A 23,212-nucleotide genomic window follows, 5' to 3' on the forward strand; every position below is an offset into this window, starting at 1 on the left:
GTGCGGGGGCATTTGGCCGGGGCTTAACCATCAGTTCGTCCCCGCAGGGGGGGGGGGGATTTTACCTGGGGTTGGCTGGACCGAAAGTCTAAGTCCCGGCTATTCCCTGGACTTGGGGGGGGGGGGGGTTACAAATGACTGGTGCATTATTGACTTAACTCTTGGCCTGAGAATCTTAATAATGTTTGCAATGTAAAACTTCACTGGCAATCAGTTCAAACTTAGATCAACAAATACAAGCTAAAACACTACATTTAATGAATGATATAATTCAAAATTTACGAATTTCTTCTACTGATATACCGGCATACATCCGAGGTGTTTTCGATAAAAATGGCCGAGGAGTTCCGTATGCATGCGAGTATATTATGAACATTTAATGCCAATAAGCTGAAAACTATGGTGTCTTACGCAGTGCCAAACCGTGTGCACATACACGCCAGGAACACACGCATTAATTGATAACAGTAGGGGGATTTAAATCATTACAAACATTAAATAACGAGTATACCAGAATAAAAGCGCAATACAATACAGCTGTGCAGCTGGTTTATTTTATTAATTAAATTATAGTTATTTTATTAACATATACTGTGTATCCATACATTAGTTACTATGTTATACTCATAGCAATGCTGTTATGGTTATAGATATATTTAATGAAATCGAAATCAAATATCCAATAGAAAATGTATGGACACGTCACACCACAGCTTTTCAAGACACTCGGATTAATTCACTGTTTGGCCCATGAAGGCACTTCAAACTTGGGTCCATGTCCGGGGACAATGTGGTCAGCTATGTCGAGCACATAGTTCCTGCTGGCCGCCTGAACTTCCTGATTCTCGCTCACTGCCTGCCACAGGTTCGGATCATCTAGGTCTTCAGCCATCTCGAACAGATCACCTGGTCGAAATGTATTATTAAACATAAAAGATGCACTATATCTCCCAAATAAGGTTTAACACATTTAATGCTATTGTTTTAATATACCAAAAAGGATGAACAAATGTCGAAAACAATGGTTCTTATGAAGGATACCCAGTTTAATTTAAAAGAAATGTGCAGAAAACACGGTATTGCTACCTTATGAGACCACAATTAATCGCAGTAAATTTTTGAGCTTTCACCAATCATTTAATACTTTTGCTTTTTCAGCTGATAAATACACAGTTATACTATTGTTAAAAGTAATTAATATTTTCAATAAATGCATTATTTAGTAAGTGGTTGAGGTTGTATCATTCAAAATTTATGTTTGGTCATTCCTGTCTATTAGGCAAGCCGCTCGATACAAATAAGCAGACTTGGAAATGAAGACCAGTTTCAAACAAACAAACAGACAAACACACCATTCATTTACTACAGGCCACCTGCCCATGTAACACAGGACATACATTTACTACAGGCCACCTGCCCATGTAACACAGGACATACATTTACTACAGGCCACCTGCCCATGTAACACAGGACATACATTTACTACAGGCCACCTGCCCATGTAACACAGGACATACATTTACTACAGGCCCCCTGCCCATGTAACACAGGACCTACACTTACTACAGGCCACCTGCCCATGTAACACAGGACATACACTTACTACAGGCCACCTGCCCATGTAACACAGGACATACATTTACTACAGGCCACCTGCCCATGTAACACAAGACATACATTTACTACAGGCCACCTGCCCATGTAACACAAGACATACATTTACTACAGGCCACCTGCCCATGTAACACAAGACCTACATTTACTACAGGCCACCTGCCCATGAAACACAGGACCTACATTTACTACATACCACCTGCCCATGTAACACAGGACCTACATTTACTACAGGCCACCTGCCCATGTAACACAAGATATACATTTACTACATACCACCTGCCCATGTAACACAGGTCATACATTTACTACAGGCCACCTGCCCATGTAACACAGGACATACATTTACTACAGGCCACCTGCCCATGTAACACAGGACATACATTTACTACAGGCCACCTGCCCATGTAACACAAGACATACATTTACTACAGGCCACCTGCCCATGTAACACAGGACATACATTTACTACAGGCCACCTGCCCATGTAACACAGGACATACATTTACTACAGGCCACCTGCCCATGTAACACAGGACATACATTTACTACAGGCCACCTGCCCATGTAACACAGGACATACATTTACTACAGGCCACCTGCCCATGTAACACAGGACCTACATTTACTACAGGCCACCTGCCCATGTAACACAGGACCTACATTTACTACAGGCCCCCTGCCCATGTAACACAAGACATACATTTACTACAGGCCACCTGCCCATGTAACACAAGACCTACATTTACTACAGGCCACCTGCCCATGAAACACAGGACATACATTTTTTACATACCACCTGCCCATGTAACACAGGACATACATTTACTACAGGCCACCTGCCCATGTAACACAGGACATACATTTACTACAGGCCACCTGCCCATGTAACACAGGACATACATTTACTACAGGCCACCTGCCCATGTAACACAGGACATACATTTACTACAGGCCACCTGCCCATGTAACACAGGACATACATTTTTTACATACCACCTGCCCATGTAACACATGACCTACATTTACTACAGGCCACCTGCCCATGTAACACAGGACCTACATTTGGAAACTACTAAAGCAAATTAGTAAGCATGAATCAAAAAATAGTATCTGTCTAAACATAATTTGTAATTTAAGTGCATTTTAATACACATTCATGAATATACTATATACACAATACAGTACAAAAATGTACTTACAGCAACGCATTTACCAAGAATATAATGTTGATAACGTTTATTCTTGAAATAAAGTATATTTCATTTCAAAAGCTGAGTATAAATAGTATGTAGATTGTTTTACAACAACAATTTTACAAGAAGTCATCATATTATACTATATTATATTTGGGGTCGTATAATAGTTCTAATTATCATTCACTAACTAGTATGCGATACGCATATGTACCGTGTACATGCAAAGGGCAAAGTGTAAACCCACAGTCTCTTTTCGGGTTTTTAAATTCTTAAAGTGACACCCTTATTCAAAATCAATACATAAACATGTATAGCAAACATAAATGTTGAGTGATAAACCTTTAACTACTTCCTAAATGATGCATTTATGGAAAATATATATTACTTATAACAAGATAGTAACCGTGTATTTATTAGCTGAAAACGCAAAAATATTAAAAGATTGGTGAGTGATAAAATGTTTTCTGTACCTTTCTTTGAAATTCAACACGGCATCCTTCATAAAAAACATTGTTTTCGACATTCATTCATCCTTTTTGGTAAATTAAAACAATTGTATAAATGGTGGTAAATCTCATTTGTGAGTAAGAGTGCATCTTAAACTTAAAACAGCCAAATGAAGGGTAAAATTTCACCAATCTTTCAAATAACACAACTACATGTCTCAGAATTTTAAACCACTGTATTGTAGAACGTACCTGCAATGACAACAACACCATAATCTTCTGTGTTGACCTTGACACTGACGTCTGACCCCGTGTGTCCCGGTGTTGCGATTACTTCTACACCCTTGTCAATTTCGTATGCACCCTGTAGACATAATTATTATATAACTGAAGTTTATCGCGAAATATGAAATACGTCTTCTAATAGTGGTCGTCAATACTTGTTAAAACAACCAGCAGTTTGCATATACTCAGTATTTCAGGACTACCGCAACTCGGTTTTGTTATGTTTATAAGTAAATTATTAAAAATGATTACGAACTTATAATAGTTTTATCATTGCATTCCGCAATGACAATTAAAGCGCCAACAGAAATGGGTCAAAGTCAAGTGTTCAGGTATTGCAAGAAACGTGATTTCTTACAGGACCAGTTGGTTAACGGAATTTTTTAGTCAGAAAAAAAATTCTAAAGAAATTTCTACCAATGTAAAACAATGTAAGTCGCCCCCGGTAACGACTTTGTTTCACACGATGTTAGCAATAGTAGAAAACTGTCATACGATACTGATTGATATATTAAATTTATGTTACTTAAGCAAATCAAGGGCCATAACTCGGAAGTATATTGACGACATGATTTGTTGCCAAACTTGGACGCAACATATGCCTATATGATGGTGATCGAAAAAAGCTTCTAACGTCTAAAGCCGGGAAACCCTAGTGGACGGCACCGTCTGCCCTCCGGCCATCGCTGCCTCAACGGCCCGCTTTAGTTGAATCAGTTATACATCTTATCATATAACGAGCGTATGAACAACAGTACCATAGAGAAGTCATGCCAGATGTAGGAGTCCCCGATGCTGATATCTACAGACACGATGAAAGTGGCACCAGGAAAGAGGTTCAGGTTACCCACGTGATCGGAGTGCCCATGCGTGCAAACCACGTACGCGATGTCTGCTGGTGTAAGGCCGTGCAATTCTAGAGCTGTATCAACAATGTAAATATAAAGTGCCTTCAACATTGCAAAACAACCATTGTCTAAAGGACCAAAATATACAATGTTTCAGAATTTCATGAAGTTTTGAGGTTTGAAATTTAGCGAGCGCAATATACACATGCACTTTTAGTATATATCGTGTTTTCGGTACGGGGTACGGATAGAAAAATCCGACCCGAGGGCACGCGCTTAACCGGTTCAATCCGGACCGGAAACACATGGTTGATATTTTTTCTTGCATATCTAAAATTATCAATTTGTGGAAAAATTGACGAAGAAAACAAACTTAAGTACATTCGCCAAAAAGCGCGTGCGACGTTGTTTACTGACGTCATTTTTAAAGCGCAGTAATTTTAAATCGCTATTGACGTCAAATAGTTCCCCTAATATCAAGTTTTTGCTCATTCGGAGCTCCTCGGCCATTTTATCGAAAACAACCTCGGATGTATTTGGACGGTTTACACACTCAAAAAGTGGTACGTTTAAGTCCGCTGCAAGTAGATCGCGTAGTAATTTTATTTAGCAGTTAAACTTTGTGACTTAACTCTTGGGATTCTTTATTATGTTTGCTATAATACAATTCAATGACAATAAATTTAAACTTAGATCAATAAATACAACTCTAAAACACTACATTTAACTAATGATATATTTCAAAATTTTACGAACTACTTCAACAGATGTACCGGCATACATCCGAGGTTGTTTTCGATAAAATGGCCGAGGAGCTCCGAATGGTTTTTGCTATTATTTATTGTCATTTTTAATCAAAAGTTTTGCATACTTATATTTTTGATTGTGCTTTATTTAAATGGCAAAATTTACCTTTTATAAACCATACAATAAAAGAAATCAGAAGTGGCGCGTTGTTGTACGTGACTCATCTTACATGGGGGGGGGGGGGTGTTAGACGGGGTTTTTCAGCATTGGTCACAAATTTTACGAATAATCAGATTTAGTACACCTTCACAATCATAATGCGAACGATGTAAGTATAGGTTTCATTGCTAGATAAAACCCTCATAACTAAATAAAAATATACATTTTAAAACATTTTGATATTCGGCCTTCACACCAACTTCTGCACTTTTAAATAATTTAATTTTCGGCCTTCACACCAACTTCTGCACTTTTAAATAATTTAATTTTCGGCCTTCACACCAACTTCTGCACTTTTAAATAATTTAATTTTCGGCCTTCACACCAACTTCTGCACTTTTAAATAATTTAATTTTCGGCCCTACACCAACTTTTGCACTACGGTAGACATAACAACGATGGTATGCGTTCACGTCTAGAGTGTAAAATGTATTAAAATTGTTCAGTGAGTATTTACCCAGACTACTTAATTATTCAAATTATCTTTTATTCACATTACTTTTTTATAATACATTGTTTAACAATAAGCCATTCTGACCGTATTTGTATCCGATAAGCGGAAGAAATATTTATGTAATTATTACCATCGGTAAATGTATTATAATTATTTGTTATCATGATGGACCTTTCAGGGACTTCAACAACTTTTGACCTTTGTTCACACACAAACTCTAGCGGCAAAATGATAGCACATTTAGTATACTTTTATGATATTATGATACGTGTATGACATACAAGCGATACTAAAGACAAAGGATTTTATATCTTAGAAGTGAAGATAGACATACCGCCAATGATAAACGCTCTATCGTTCGGACTCCCTGCATCAACAAAGGTGTTTTTGGACCCTTTCACAAGAGTGATGGACCCGTCTGCCTTCCATACTACGGACAAACGAAACAAAAGTAAAGCCGTTGTAATGAATTTGTTTAAAATGCGTTTTTATCAGTTGACGGGTTAAGATTTGCTGTTTATGCTGTGAATCTACAAATGTACATCTTATATGTACAGTGTGTGAATACCACGTAATAAATTGCGTCATAAATGCTACGTCGGAAGGCAACATTTTGCTTCGAAGTCTTTAAAGAAAGATAACTTCACTATTTCTTCACCATATTAAATGAAACATCGCCTACGCCGCTTACGGAGACCCGCCATCGGTCTTTTACCAGAGTTTGATCGAGATATTAAGCATAATTTCTGACTTTCAATTATTGTGGCATGTAAGCCGGTAGTTATAGGTAAGTAACTGGGCTTGTCGCTGAATTTCAACGATAGCTGACTACAAACATGTATCAACATACATGTATGTTTCAATCGGTGCTCTGAAGAAGTTAACTGTAAGTTGTATTCCTTTAACGGCATGTGACGGACACTTACATTCCCTTTCTTATAGCTGTAACCATCTTTCAGGACATGAACCTCGTATAGAATGCGACTGGGACCTCCATTCACTCTGAATAAAATACAAGAAGATAGTACTTACTTATTTGCCGATAAGATTATGAAGCCTGAGTGTCCATACTTTATATTATATGACAGTTGCGCTTGGCAATACGTACATGCGTTTTGTCTGAACTTGCCGATTCTGTTTTATTAAAGTGTCTTTCTCGTAAACTACAACACTTTTAATATAATGGGGCGTCATAAATTGAAGCATGTAAACTCAAACACATTTAATGCAAAAACAAGACTGATTTTGATGCAAAGCATCAAAGACGCCGCGAATATTTTTGAAACATGACTAAAAGAAAGCACATGCAGGTCACCAGCATACCAAGTTTGAGGTACCTAACTACCAATATACAATCATTCTTAGGTTATTGAACGATATCGGATTTTCGGATCAAGGTCACCATTCCCTTGACTTTTGATCAACTGACGTCAAAAAAGTTATGGTGTTGGTCATGTATGACCTCTACCAAGATGTAAGTCTCTAGGTCTTAGCGTTTTCAATTATAAATAGAAAACTGTGTATTTTCACTTTACGGTAACAACGACCTTGATATTTGACCAACTGACCTAAAAAACAACAAATCCATCTGCTGGCCATGACCAACCTGCATACAAAGTTTGAGGTCCCTGAACAAAAGCGTTCTTCAGATACTGAATAGCTTTAATTGCGTATAGAAGTTTGCGGAAAAGAACGACGGCCTCGGGTATCTCCGTCATCCAATGAAAATGAATATTGCATCACACAATTGTCAAGCGTGTTTACTCCGCGATAAGTCATGTTTTTTACACGTCGGCGAATGTTTTGATCAGAATTGACACAATTAATACGATAATTAAATAATTAAGTAGTTAATTATTAAATACCGACAAAAACACCGGTTATGATGAATTCACAGTTTGCATTGTCATTCGACGGCGTGAAACGAGTTACGATTTTTATCTTCAATATTATTTTTCAAAGTGCACGGATATTTACAATGCATTGTTCTTGATAATTTTTAACTTTGATTATGGCTGGAAAAAAACCTAAACGAAAGTGTTTTACTCTAAAAGAACGTGTCGAGTGTATAAAGCTATTAGAAAACGGCCATAGTGCAAGTGTTGCCAAGGAATTTAACTGCGGACGGACTCAAATCAATTTCTTACTTAAGCGTAAGCGTGAAAATGTGGAGGAATATGAAAGCAATGGAAATCCAAACGCTAAAAGACAAAGGAAAATTACAGGAAATGTGTATGCACATGTAGTTGTGTAGACTGATCTGTGGTGTGTTTTGTTTATGCTATGCATCAACATTTATTTAATGTACGGACTACTTTAAAAAGTGAACTAAAATATGTGTATGTACATGTAGTTGTGTAAATGTGTAGACTGATATGTGGTGTGTTTTGTTTAGGCCTTGTATCAACATATATATATAATGTATTTTATTTATAAATTTGAAATAAAGTTATTTTATCTATACAAATGTATTTGTATACAACATTCTTCAATTATATTGATACAGATGTTATTGATTGTGGTGTGAGGTGGTGGTTAAGATACATACTCCATGTCTGAATAAAGCTAAAGTGGCGAAAATGTCGAACCTGGATTAAGTGGCCACCTGTCTTAAGCAGCCACTATGATCATTTCCCAAGGGTGGCCACTTAATACAGGTTTGACTGTAGAAAGTTTAAGGTCACTGCACCTAAGCGTTCTTCGTATATTGCTCGAAAACCCATTTTCAGCTGAAGGCAATCTTAAGGTCACCACGACATTGAACTTTGACAAACTGACCTCAAAATAAGAATTTCAAGCTTAATGCCCCCATCGAACCGAATGAAGTCTCTACTGCGTCCGTGAGATAACGAAAATGCTAGGACTCCGCGACAATGCCGCGTCCTTCGCAATACTCAAAGAAAAAGTGAGATTGTCGCGTCCATGCTACGTTCGTGCCACATCCTTGCTACGTTCTTGTTGCGTTGTTGGAGTACCCACTAAGTTCTGTGTGCGCGTATACACGTGCATGCGGTCTCGAAAGGGTTTCAACTACGTCCTCGCAACGTCCATGCAGATTAAGACGCGTTGTAGGTACGTCTCAACTGCGTCCGCCTCGTCACTATAAATAGTTCTGCGTGTTAAAATTTTTCATTCGGTACCCAAAGCTTGCTGGTGATGACTGAGTAGAAGAGATTGTCTATCCAGAGCTTGAAGGTGGTGACTGAGTAGAAGCGATTGTCTAACAAGAGCTTGCTGGTGTTGACCGAGTACAAGCGAATGTCTATCCAGAGCTTGCTGGTGATGACTGGCAGAAGCGAGTGTCTATCCAGAGCTTGAAGGTGGTGACTGAGTAGAAGCGATTGTCTAACCAGAGCTTGCTGGTGTTGACTGAGTAGAAGCGAGTGTCTATCCAGAGCTTGCTGGTGGTGACTGAGTAGAAGCGACTGTCTATCCAGAGTTTACTTGTGGTGACTGAGTAGAAGCGAGTGTCTATCCAGAGCTTGCTGGTGGTGACTGAGTAGAAGCGATTGTCTATCCAGAGCTTGCTGGTGGTTACTGAGTAGAAGCGAGTGTCTATCCAGGGCTTGCTGGTGGTGAGTGAGTAGAAGCGAGTGTCTATCCTGAGCTTGCTGGTGGTGGGTGAGTACAAGCGAGTGTCTATCCAGAGCTTGCTGGCGAGGACTGAGTACAAGCGAGTGTCTATCCAGAGCTTGCTGATGGTGACTGAGTTGTAGCGATTGCCTATCCAGAGCTTGGTGGTAGGGACTGAGTAGGAGCGAGTGTCCATCCAGAGCTTGCTGGTAGTGACTGAGTACAAGCGAGTGTCTATCCAGAGCTTGCTGGTGGTGACTGAGTAGAAGAGATTGTCTATCCAGAGCTGGCTGGTGGTGACTGAGAAGAAGCGATAGTATATCCAGAGCATGCTGGTGGTGACTAAACAGAAGTATCCAGAGCTTGCTGGTGGTGACTGAGTACAAGCGAGTGTCTATCCAGAGCTTGCTGGTGGTGACTGAGTACAAGCGAGTGTCTATCCAGAGCTTGCTGGTGATGACTGAGTAGAAGAGATTGTCTATCCAGAGCTTGCAGGTGGTGACTGCGTAGAAGCATTTGTATATCCAGAGCTTGCTGGTGGTGACTGAGTAGAAGAGATTGTCTATCCAGAGCTTGCTGGTGATGACCGAGTAGATGCGATTATCTATCCAGAGCTTGCTGGTGGTGACCGAGTAAAAGCGAGTATCTATCAAGAGCTTGCTGGTGGTGACCGAGTAGAAGTGAGTGTCTATCCTGAGCTTGCTGGTGGTGACTGAGTACAAGCGAGTGTCTATCCAGAGCTTACTTGTGGTGACTGAGTACAAGCGAGTGTCTATCCAGAGCTTGCTGGTGGTGACTGAGTGGAGCGAGTGTCTATCCAGAGCTTGCTGGTGGTGACCGAGTAGAAGCGAGTGTCTATCCAGAGCTTGCTGGTGGTGACTGAGTACAAGCGACTGTCTATCCAGAGTTTGCTGGTGATGACCGAGTAGAAGGGATTGTCTATCCAGAGCTTGCTGGTGGTGACTGAGTAGAAGTGAGTGTCTATTCTAAGCTTGCTGGTGGTGACTGAGTGGAGCGAGTGTCTATCCAGGGCTTGCTGGTGGTGACTGAGTAGAAGTGAGTGTCTATTCTAAGCTTGCTGGTGGTGACCGAGTAGAAGCGATTGTCTATCCAGAGCTTGCTGGTGGTGACCGAGTAGAAGCGATTGTCTATCCAGAGCTTGCTGGGGGTGACCGAGTAGAAGCGATTGTCTATCCAGAGCTTGCTGGTGGTGACCGAGTAGAAGCGAGTGTCTATCCAGAGCTTGCTGGTGGTGACCGAGTAGAAGCGATTGTCTATCCAGAGCTTGCTGGTGGTGACTGAGTACAAGCGAGTGTCTATCCAGAGCTTGCTGGTGATGACCGAGTAGAAGGGATTGTCTATCCAGAGCTTGCTGGTGATGACCGAGTAGAAGGGATTGTCTATCCAGAGCTTGCTGGTGGTGACTGAGTAGAAGCGAGTGTCTATCCAGAGCTTGCTGGTGATGACCGAGTAGAAGGGATTGTCTATCCAGAGCTTGCTGGTGGTGACTGAGTAGAAGTGAGTGTCTATTCTAAGCTTGCTGGTGGTGACTGAGTAGAAGCGAGTGTCTATCCAGAGCTTGCTGGTGGTGACCGAATAGAAGCGAGTGTCTGAGTACAAGCGAGTGTTTAAACAGAGCTTGCTGTGGTGACCAAATAGAAGCGAGTGTCTATCCAAAGCTTGCTGGTGGTGACTGAGTTGTAGCGATTGTCTCTCTAGAAGAAGGGTTAAGACCCAACTGGACGTCACAGTTGCGATTTCTTGCCTCATTACTTACATACAATCGTCTACCGGAAGGTGCGTTAAACGAAACACGGGATCACCGATAGTATATCAATGCGTAAACACTGGCGGATCCGTGGTAGTGGTAACACACTTGACAGTCAATCAAGGGGTCGCAGGTTCGATTTACCACTAAAAACATACTAATTGTTTTCCGGAAGGACGTCAAATGGGGATCCCGTATGACAGTGCTAAAACACTGGTGCACGTTTAAGAACCAGGGTAGCTCTAACCAAGGTTACATTTTTTCTGTGCACTATGCAAAAAAAAAAAACTAAAATTATCGGAGCACTCGCCGAAATGGCATTGCCAGAGTGTGAATATACATAAGCTTACACACCAAAACAGCAACTCTATCTGGACTCTCACTGGACCGATGTTCATGGAAAGCATTGGAAATATGGTGGCAATGTGAAATACACGCAGCCACTCCGCTACACTTGTGAATAGATAATTAAAAGTTGTGTGAAGGTTAGTAGCAATTTCCAAATCAGGTCGTCTGACAAAAAAGTTCCCAAATGTGTATTCCGCATATGTGGTGGCTTTGTTTTATTCTATAAGAATCACGATCATGCTGGAATGTTACCTACACTATTAAAATTAACAAGAGCTGTCCGTTTGATAGCGCGCTCGATTATTCAAATTTTATTGTAACAAAAGTGCACACTTTGACATAGTCAAGAAAACCAATATGACCCTAAATCGCTTGTGAATCTAAATTAACCTTAAAAATCATTTCGGTGAAGAAAGATGTCAAAACCATTCCTGTTTTTTTCTGGAATATTGACCAATTTGTTTAAGATGAGATATATTTTAAAGCGTTTTTTTTTATTTTACCAATTGACCTAGTTTTCCAACTTAATCAAAAATATTTCAAAACTTTTGAATAAAGTCAATCTCAGAAAACTGTAGAAAAATTGCTTCCTTTAGTCTTGTCAGTCATCAAAAATATTTACATTTTGGAATGAGTATGCAGTGGCGGGTCCAGGTCCCTCAGTTAGGGGGGGGGGGGGGGGGGCGTAACTTCTGAAATTGACTTCTGTTGGCCGCTAAGGCCCCCATGTGTTTTCATGGTAATTCAGGGGGTCGGAGGCCTTCGCGACGGCCTCAAGCTCATAAACTATTGCATGTGTTTACTATGGAACGCCGGGGCTCAATGCTTCTTGCAAAATGCGTTATGCAAATGCTATATATAGAACAATAGTTTCATTTTCGACCAATCGAATGACTGGGTACGGAATTACGGAAGCTCGTGCTATGTGAAATCTAAATATAGTAACACCTCCTGAATAACGGATTTCCTTCGCATCTCGCATTTCGCATGAAGCATTTTAAAAGCATTTAACATCTCGCATTTTGCACAAAAATCATTTCCCAAAAAGCATTTCGCATATGGCATAACACAATCAAATTGAATCGGACGAAATATTGTGCACGTTCCGAACTGCTCCCGGCAGTGAAGGGGATGTAAGACAGGCTACTGATACTGCTACAGAAATATTATTATACGGTGGAAGAAACGATACTCTTTCTAACCTAACGCGTTTACAGCACTATACAGAGTTGCACATCTTGCTATTCGCAATCTAACTGACTTTCTGGCATATTTTCTCTAGGACACCTCTTTACTTTACCGTTTCTGAAGATTATATTGTATTGGTGTGTTTATATATGTTATTCTAATGAATAGACACAACAAACGTATTATTTTTCACCTCTATTACATGCAGATAAAAGTATTTTTTTCAAATTAATGTGTTCCTTTTTTCATTTCATACAAAATGATTCTGCTCAATTTATGCTAACAACGGTAAAAAATATTGAATCGAAGCTTTTCGCATTTGAAATTTTCCGCGCTTTGGACTTGGAGGATCAGCCATATTTTTTACCATTTGGAACACCTCGGCAAAATTTGACCGGTGAGCAGAAAGTGAATTAAAAGCTCGCAAGGTAATTCATTTTAGCAATTTCTCCGTACGGTCGATTGAGTTTTTAACGATGCTACCTCTCACAAAGTAAGTCTGGGCGGTGGCAGTCGGTAAATAAGAAAACACACATGTTATTAAATCATTTAGAAATCTTATATTCTTTTAAATAATTATAAAAGGTTGTAGATCCAGATCTACGCTATATTTATAAAGTTTAAAATTTAAAAGTAATTTGTAAAGTTTTAGACGCTCGGCAAATATGTTAAGGGTAGTTTGAAACCCTCCTCATGTCAAGTTTCATTTAATGCATTAATTCAAGCAATCCACATAGATTTGCATGAACTGTCGTGGAGGCTTTTATTTATGTCTTATGATCTAAAGACACCTCTGACTTTTGCACTCGGTAAAATTGATATCGTACTTGGCGATTAATGAGGATGAGGATGATGATGTTAGCATTGTACTACAGTAGGACAATGTTTTTGTCCGATTAAGTATTCTACGTTACGTGTCGTCTGATCTGAGCAGGGTCTTAACTTATCAATGTAGACGGCATGTGGTTATTTTGAGTTGTTTACAGTGCAGAGTCAGATCATATGCCGTACATCCAAAGCAGCGTCTGATCTTATTCTAAATTTACCGCCATCCATTTCTAGTTTATTGTTTTAAGTTGCTTTATACTGACTTCTGCGAATATATTCAGAGAAGGTGAAATATTAACTCCTTTCCGGCTGATGATATAATTAATATGGAAATAGCTTGGATCCATATAAGATGACAAGCTACTCGGCGTCTGATAAAATTCAAAGCTGTTTGACACTCCCGCCATATCAATCTTTCGAACAGATTTGTTTAGCATAAGACAGTCGCTTATAGTAATAAACTTTAAAATACTTCCAAAGTCATAGAAATGTGAAGACAAATAAAAAAAATGTTTGCACAGAACGTAGTCTGCTGGGTGCTATTCTGTACATTGTATTTAGTCATTATGACGAACAATCCGAAAAGTGAAACAGAAGAGCAAACGTCTGTTTCACTGACTTCTCAGGGTTAATACATTCAACACAATGTCGAATAAAACCAGAACATATTTTATTAAAATAACTGTTGTGTCCGATATTCCCCGCATGTATTTCAGCCGTCCGATATTCACTACAAAACTACGCATGTGTCCGATTGAACGGGGTTTTACTTCCTGCGTATAGCCGTAAAAACGGAGGATAGCCAAACGCTAACACATTCTACTGAATACGTCATAATAGATAATTTAATCGATAAGAGCGTTCCACAACGTCTCGGACCAATTATGTTTCGTAAGAGTCCAATGTGGCCAAATAGATGTTCGATACAACCACGGTAAATCGAGATCTATTTTTTTTTTGTGTGGAGCAAATCATAACCTTAATAGCTATTTACAATGATGGAACGATATTAATAATTTATACATGTACTTGGAAAATTTTAGAGGGGGGGCGCCGGGTCCCCCCCCCCCCCTGGATCCGCCTATGGTATGTACACTCTTGACTTACACCGGTTTGACAAGATCCCCGTATGTAGAAGATACACACACACCCAGACACGTCAACTGTCGAAGGAAAACGTTTTATTATATAACATATCATATATTTTCCAAAGGAACTAATCATCGCATATCCTACATGAATGAATACTAATGAAATCATCCAAACATATTATTCGCGTTATCTTTCAACCGAAAAAAATACCTAACGTTATGGCTGAACGAAAGAAGTGATGAAAACTTAATAGCATTTTTAAGTCAGGAGAGATTCTTCGGAAGTATGAACACAACAGATTAAAAATCACTTAAGTTAGATTAATTGTTTAAAGAGGACCAGAAAATATGTAGATGATAAACGTGGCGACCTTTCACAGCCCCTAAAACTGCGGGAAAAGACGTAATACATGGTTTCTGAGACATATATCCGTGTAAAATTATTTGCTTTCTCTCAGTAAACAACATGCACCCGTCTGTGTACAAATTTCTACAATTATTTAATTAAATGACTTAAAGCTGCACTCTCACAGATATACCGTTTTTACAACTTTTTATTTTTTTGTCTTGGAAAGAGCAAGTTTTTGCGTAAATATCTGCAAACGAATGATAAAAGATTGCTGACAAAAGATCAGATCGCAGATTTCCGTTCGAAAATTAATGTTTAATGGCTAAACCGTTACTAGCGGTTTAAGAAAAATGCAGAAAACATTAATTTTTGAACTTAAATATATAAATCTGCGATGATTTTTTTTTGTCAGCAGTCTCATTTAACTGGTTTCCATGGATTTTCGCAAAAATTGGCTCGTTCCAAGACAATAAAATAAAAATGTTGTCAAAACGTTCAATCTGTGAGAGTGCAGCTTTAAGATTTAAGAGCGACTTAATTAAAATAGCATTTTATATCAAATAAGTTCTTGTTATCAGAAATAGATAAGTGGATGTTGAAAGATAAATGTTTAGTTCACCGTCTAATTATTGTTGTAATTCGTACATACAGTTATGTGAACACTTCGTTATGCCAAAGTATAACATCAAACACAATTTACCATTTACCATTACACGTTGCATATATGTATACACGCTGACATCGAATATGAAGACATGTATGTATGTAGACGATGTACATTTTACAAGTCTGAATAAAATGTCTGTTCTGTTCTGTTCCATAAACGCAAAATTTGATTTACCCTCGGGGTATTTCAAGTTTGGCAGAGATTTACAGTAAATACTAATAGACAAATGAAACAAAATAAATCAACGAACTCGATAAAAAAGATCTCATTTATTCTATCAAACTTCTTTTTAAATTTTCCGGGAGATGTATCAACAAAGGATTGCAGTGTTTGAAATGCCATGGTTTTGTGTGACATACACGGTGACATAGAGGTGGCGTACATGTGCATGCTTATGTTTTTATCTCGTTTAAACCACTAATATTTACACCTCAACTTCCATTCCTTAAATGAACTGCCTTTCGGCAATTGCGTTCATCAATCGATGAACGCAACATCTTCGGATATGTTCGGATCGTAATTCATTGCATAACAATATACATGAAAGCTATTGATCTTGTCATTGGTTGTATTGTGCCTGCAGGTCCCGTAAAATATAGATCAATTTTTTTAAAAGTGTTAGTTTATTATATTTTAAATATATTGGTACCAGAAGTGTTTTAATTTTACGTTTTAAAGTGATTTCAAGTGGTTGATCTTTTCCCGCGTTATTGTGACGTCATTTGAAAAAATGTTTCCGGTTATAGTCGGGTCGTTCTATTTACAGAATGGGTAAAAACGGATTACTGAAAGGTTTTCTTAAATGAAATGAAGTATTTTTTTTAACAAATCTTGAATGAAATAATGAGCTATTGGTGTAAATATAAGGAATGAATTGCGGGGTTGATGTCATTATCGGGGACATAATAATGTCCTTCGGACTCCACACACATTGACCAACCCAATTGCGTTCATACCCCGATAATGACATCTACCCCGCAATTCATTCCTTAAATGGATCTCGTTTAGCCGACTTGTTATCTCGCTAATATGACAAATGTGTCCGGTTAAAATGAATCCGGTTGTGTCCCTCGGGTGCGGGGGCATTTGGCGGGGATTTCACCAGCAGTTTGTCCCCGCAGAGCGGGGATTTTACCCGAGCTTGGCTGGATCGAAAGACAAGTCCCCGCTATTCCCCGGGCCTTGGGGGGCGTGGTTATAATTGACTGGTGCATAACAGTTTTGTGTGTTTATTCAAAACCTTGAAATTAAAATATTGAATAATACATTAACGATATAAAAAGTATTGTTCTGTGCGAAATGTTTTCTTGGAGTTTGGAGTTTTTTTTAAACTATATTTAAAAACCGACTATACAGTATAACAACAAACTGGAAATATAATAGCAACCAGTGATTTGTAATTTCAGGTACATCAGTGTGCATGTACATGGTCAGCGATTGTCAAACATTTCTTTAAAGTTACGTATACTGCAGTAAGGTCGAGCATTGCATATAAAAAATATCAAAATCACAGTAAACTAAAAAAAAAAAAACGTTGAAGGAAACAGTTTTACAAAGTCTAAACTTTTGTTAAAATAAATAATCTTTTTGGCGTCCTTTTTAAGAATTACTTCCAATGCCATATGCCTTTAAAGTAACCATTGATCAGACAATGAAATTGTTAACTTACCAGCAATACAAATTCCATAACTATTTTTTATTAGTGTGATTACAATAATGAAATAAGTAAGTGTTTTATTCACCAAAGCCAACTAATGGAACAGCTGCTTCAGATAGGATCGTTGTATTATCATCCAGTCAAAAAAGTAATTATACTAATGTGAATAATTTAGCCACGCGGTATAAGATAAAGATATTGTGTATAATTAAAACCTAATAGGCGTGAACCCAGAAATCATACTGGTGTTGGGCAAGGTCGGATATGGTTGGTCTGTTGGCTGTGTGCTGACCAAACGACATTGGTCCTTCGTTCGCCTAACGTAAAAACAAATGGAGGGTTAGTCTGAGTCACCTACCCTTACCATTCCAGTACTCTTGTTGTGCATAGTACGCTGGGTACCAGACAAAATAAATGGTGGGTCTGCTGGGGGCTGGTGCTATAGCGTTGGCTTATACCATATCAGACAAACGTTAGACCAATGTCGGCGTAATTACGTATATGTTTGACAACACGGTCACTTTGGCTAGCTAACATTGGACCAACATCACAGTCAACCTGAAATTACAGTTTATATCATTCTACGCGTTGGGCAAACATTGCAGTAACCCTGAATCATTCTACGCCTTGGGTCAATATGGCAGTCACCTGAATCATTCTACGCCTTGGGTCAACATTGCAGCCACCCTGAATCATTCTACGCCTTGGGTCAACATTGCAGTCACCCTGAATCATTCTACGCCTTGGGTCAAAATTGCAGTCACCCTGAATCATTCTACGCCTTGGGTCAACAATGCAGTCACCCTGAATCATTCTACGCCTTGAGTCAACATTGCAGTCACCCTGAATCATTCTACGCCTTGGGTCAACATTGCAGTCACCCTGAATCATTCTACGCCTTGGGTCAACATTGCAGTCACCCTGAATCATTCTACGCCTTGGGTCAACATTGCAGTCACCCTGAATCATTCTACGCCTGTGGTAAACATTGCAGTCATCCTGAATCATTCTACGCCTGGGGTCAACATTGCAGTCACCCTGAATCATTCTACGCCTTGGGTCAACATTGCAGTCACCCTGAATCATTCTACGCCTTGGGTCAACATTGCAGTCACCCTGAATCATTCTACGCCTTAGGTCAACATTGCAGTCACCCTGAATCATTCTACGCCTTGTGTCAACATTGCAATCACTCTAAATAATTCTACGCCTGGGGTCAACATTGCAGTCACCCTGAATCATTCTACGCCTGGGGTCAACATTGCAGTCACCCTGAATCATTCTACGCCTTGAGTCAACATTGCAGTCACCCTGAATCATTCTACGCCTTGAGTCAAAATTGCAGTCACCCTGAATCATTCTACGCCTTTGTTCAACATTGCAGTCACCCTGAATCATTCTACGCCTTGGGGCAACATTGCAATCAACTTGAATCATTCTACGCCTGTGGTCAGCATTGCAGTCATCCTGAATCATTCTACGCCTTGGGTCACCATTGCAGTCACCCTGAATCATTCTACGTCGTGTGTCAACATTGCAGTCACCCTGAATCATTCTACGCCTTGTGTCAACATTGCAGTCACTCTGAATCATTCTACGCCTGGGGTCAACATTACAGTCAGCCTGAATCATTCTACGTCGTGGGTCAACATTGCAGTCACCCTGAATCATTCTACGCCTTGTGTCAACATTGCAGTCACCCTGAATCTTTCTACGCCTTGGGTCAAAACTGCAGTCACCCTGAATCATTCTACGCCTTGTGCTAACATTGCAGTCACCCTGAATCATTATGAGCCTTGTGCAAACATTGCAGTCACCCTGAATCATTCTACGCCTTGGGTTAACATTGCAGTCACCCCGAATCATTCTACGCCTGGGGTCAACATTGCAGTCCCCCTGAATCATTCTACGCCTTATGTCAACATTGAAGTCAGCCTGAATCATTCAACGCCTTTGGTCAACATTGCAGTCACCCTGAATCATTCTACGCCTTGGGTCCAAATTGCAGTCACCCTGAATCATTCTACACCTTGGGTCAACATTTCAGTCACCTTGAATCATTATACGCCTAGGGTCAACATTGAAATCAACTTGAATCATTCTACGCCTTGGGTCAACATTGCAGTCACCCTGAATCATTCTACGCCTTGGGTCAAAATTGCAGTCACCCTGAATCATTCTACGCCTTGGGTCAACATTTCAGTCACCTTGAATCATTATACGCCTATGGTCAACGTTGAAATCAACTTGAATCATTCTACGCCTTGGGTCAACATTGCAGTCACCCTGAATCATTCTACGCCTTGGGTCAACATTGCAGTCACCCTGAATCATTCTACGCCTTGGGCAAACATTGCAGTCACCCTCAATCATTCTACGCCTTGTGTCAACATTGCACTCAGCATGAATCATTCTACGCATTGGGTCAACATTACAGTCACCCTGAATCATTATACGCATTGGGTTAACATTGCAGTCACCCTGAATCATTCTACGCCTATTGTCAACATTGCAGTCACCCTGAATCATTCTACGCATTGGGTCAACATTGCAGTCACCCTGAATCATTCTACGCCTGGGGTCAACATTACAGTCACCCTGAATCATTCTACGTCGTGGGTCAACATTGCAGTCACTCTGAATCATTCTACGCCTTTTGTCAACATTGCAGTCACCCTGAATCATTCTACGCCTTGGGTCAAAATTGCAGTCACCCTGAATCATTCCACGCCTTGTGCTAACATTGCAGTCACTCTGAATCATTCTACGCCTTGGGATAACATTGCAGTCACCCTGAATCATTCTACGCCTTGGGTCAACATTGAAGTCAGCCTGAATCGAATCATTCTACGCATTGGGTCAACATTGAAGTCAGCCTGAATCATTCTACGTCTTGGGTCAACATTGCAGTCACCCTGAATCATTCTACGCCTTTGGTCAATATTGCAGTCACCCTGAATCATTCTACGCCATGGGTCAACATTGCAGTCACCCTGAATCATTCTACGCCTTAGGTCAACATTGCAGTCACCCTGAATCATTCTACGCCTTGGGTCAACATTGCAGTCACCTGAATCATTCTACGCCTTGGGTCAACAATGCAGTCACCCTGAATCATTCTACGCAGTGGGCCAACATTGCAGTCACCCTGAATCATTCTACGCCTTGGGTAAACATTGCAGTCAGCTTGAATCATTTTACGCCTGGGGTCAACATTGCAGTCACCCTGAATCATTCTACGCATTGGGTCAACATTCCTGTCAGCCTGAATCATTCTACGCCTTGGGTCAATATTTCAGTCACCCTGAATCAATCTACGCACTGGTTCAAGATTGCAGTCAGCCTGAATCGATCAACGCCTTGGGTCAACATTGCAGTCAGATTGAATCATTCTACGCCTTGAGGCGTCTGCGTCTCAGGCTGACTTCAATGTTGACCCAATGCGTAGAATGATTCAGGCTGACTGCAATGTTATCACAAGGCGTAGAATGATTCAGAGTGACTGCAATGTTAGCACAAGGCGTGGAATGATTCAGGGTGACTGCAATTTTGACCCAAGGCGTAGAAAGATTCAGGGTGACTGCAATGTTGACAAAAGGCGTAGAATGATTCAGGGTGACTGCAATGTTGACCCCAGGCGTAGAATGATTCAGGGTGACTGCAATGTTGACCCAATGCGTAGAATGATTCAGGGTGACTGCAATGTTGACAATAGGCGTAGAATGATTCAGGGTGACTGCAATGTTGACCCACTACGTAGAATGATTCAGGCTGACTGTAATGTTGACCCCAGGCGTAGAATGATTCAGGGTGACTGCAATATTGACCAAAGGCGTAGAATGATTCAGGGTGACTGCAATGTTAACCCAATGCGTATAATGATGAATCATTCTACGCAGTGGGCCAACATTGCAGTCACCCTGAATCATTCTACGCCTTGGGTAAACATTGCAGTCAGCTTGAATCATTTTACGCCTGGGGTCAACATTGCAGTCACCCTGAATCATTCTACGCATTGGGTCAACATTCCTGTCAGCCTGAATCATTCTACGCCTTGGGTCAATATTTCAGTCACCCTGAATCAATCTACGCACTGGTTCAAGATTGCAGTCAGCCTGAATCGATCAACGCCTTGGGTCAACATTGCAGTCAGATTGAATCATTCTACGCCTTGGGCAAACATTGCAGTCACCTGAATCATGCTACGCATTGGGTCAACATTGAAGTCAGCCTGAATCATTCTACGCCTTTTGCAAACATTACAGTCACCCTGAATCATTCTACGCCTTGGGTCAACATTGCAGTCACCCTGAATCATTCTACGCCATGGGTCAACATTGCAGTCACCCTGAATCATTCTACGCCTTGGGTCAACATTGCAGTCACCCTGAATCATTCTACGCCTTGGGTCAACATTGCAGTCACCCTGAATCATTCTACGCCTTGGGTCAACATTGCAGTCACCCTGAATCATTCTACGCCTGTGGTCAACATTGCAGTCATTCTGAATCATTCTACGCCTTGGGTCAACATTGCAGTCACCCTGAATCATTCTACGCAGTGGGCCAACATTGCAGTCACCCTGAATCATTCTACGCCTTGGGCAAACATTGCAGTCAGCTTGAATCATTCTACGCCTTGGGTCAACATTGCAGTCACCCTGAATCATTCTACGCCTTGGGTCAACATTGCAGTCACCCTGAATCATTTTACGCCTTTGGTCAGCATTGCAGTCAGCCTGAATCATTCTACGCCTTGGGTCAACAATGCAGTCACCCTGAATCATTCTTCGCCTTGGGTCAACATTGGAGTCACCCTGAATCATTTTACGCCTTTGGTCAGCATTGCAGTCAGCCTGAATCATTCTACGCCTTGGGTCAACAATGCAGTCACCCTGAATCATTCTACACAGTGGGCCAACATTGCAGACACCCTGAATCATTCTACGCATTGGGCAAACATTGCAGTCAGCTTGAATCATTCTACGCCTGGGGTCAACATTGCAGTTAGCATGAATCATTCTACGCATTGGGTCAACATTGCAGTCACCCTGAATCATTCTACGCCTTGGGTCAACATTGCAGTCACCCTGAATCATTCTACGCATTGGGTCAACATTCCTGTCAGCCTGAATCATTCTACGCCTTGGGTCAATATTTCAGTCACCCTGAATCAATCTACGCACTGGTTCAAGATTGCAGTCAGCCTGAATCGATCAACGCCTTGGGTCAACATTGCAGTCAGATTGAATCATTCTACGCCTTGGGTCAACATTGCAGTCACCCTGAATCATTCTACGCCTTGGGTCAACATTGAAGTCAGCCTGAATCATTCTACGCCTTTTGCAAACATTACAGTCACCCTGAATCATTCTACGCCTTGGGTCAACATTGCAGTCACCCTGAATCATTCTACGCCTTGGGTCAACATTGCAGTCACCCTGAATCATTCTACGCCTTGGGTCAACATTGCAGTCACCCTGAATCATTCTACGCCTTGGGTCAACATTGCAGTCACCCTGAATCATTCTACGCCTTGGGTCAACATTGCAGTCACCCTGAATCATTCTACGCCTTGGGTCAACATTGCAGTCACCCTGAATCATTCTACGCCATGGGTCAACATTGCAGTCACCCTGAATCATTCTACGCCTTGGGTCAACATTGCAGTCACCCTGAATCATTCTACGCCTTGGGCAAACATTGCAGTCAGCTTGAATCATTCTACGCCTTGGGTCAACATTGCAGTCAGCATGAATCATTCTACGCATTGGGTCAACATTGCAGTCACCCTGAATCATTCTACGCCTTGGGTCAACATTGCAGTCACCCTGAATCATTTTACGCCTTTGGTCAGCATTGCAGTCACCCTGAATCATTCTACGCATTGGGTCAACAATGCAGTCACCCTGAATCATTCTACGCAGTGGGC

The 23,212-nt window shown here is 40.6% G+C and overlaps 1 protein-coding gene across 1 annotated transcript; it reads right to left on the minus strand.

The window, feature by feature from the left end:
* Positions 1-713: 713 nt before the first annotated feature.
* On the minus strand, positions 714-6,516 carry LOC128219274 (metallo-beta-lactamase domain-containing protein 1-like). Its single transcript, XM_052927086.1, has 5 exons — positions 6,504-6,516; positions 6,147-6,242; positions 4,303-4,466; positions 3,512-3,623; positions 714-906 (listed from the first exon to the last, which is right to left on the minus strand). The coding sequence occupies exons 1-5, from the start codon at positions 6,514-6,516 to the stop codon at positions 737-739; spliced, it is 555 nt and encodes a 184-aa protein (XP_052783046.1). The 3' UTR covers positions 714-736.
* Between the last annotated feature and the right edge of the window lie 16,696 nt (positions 6,517-23,212).

Source organism: Mya arenaria, chromosome 15 (genome assembly GCF_026914265.1).
Source record: "Mya arenaria isolate MELC-2E11 chromosome 15, ASM2691426v1".
Taxonomy (NCBI): Eukaryota; Metazoa; Mollusca; class Bivalvia; order Myida; family Myidae; genus Mya; species Mya arenaria.

Excerpts from the sequence above, each read along its gene's own strand:
- LOC128219274 (XM_052927086.1), bottom strand. Across the intron at positions 4,467-6,146 it reads TAGAGCGTTTATCATTGGCG|CTCTAGAATTGCACGGCCTT; the intron begins GTATGTCTATCT and ends TTGTTGATACAG. Across the intron at positions 907-3,511 it reads TGGTGTTGTTGTCATTGCAG|GTGATCTGTTCGAGATGGCT; the intron begins GTACGTTCTACA and ends CATTTCGACCAG.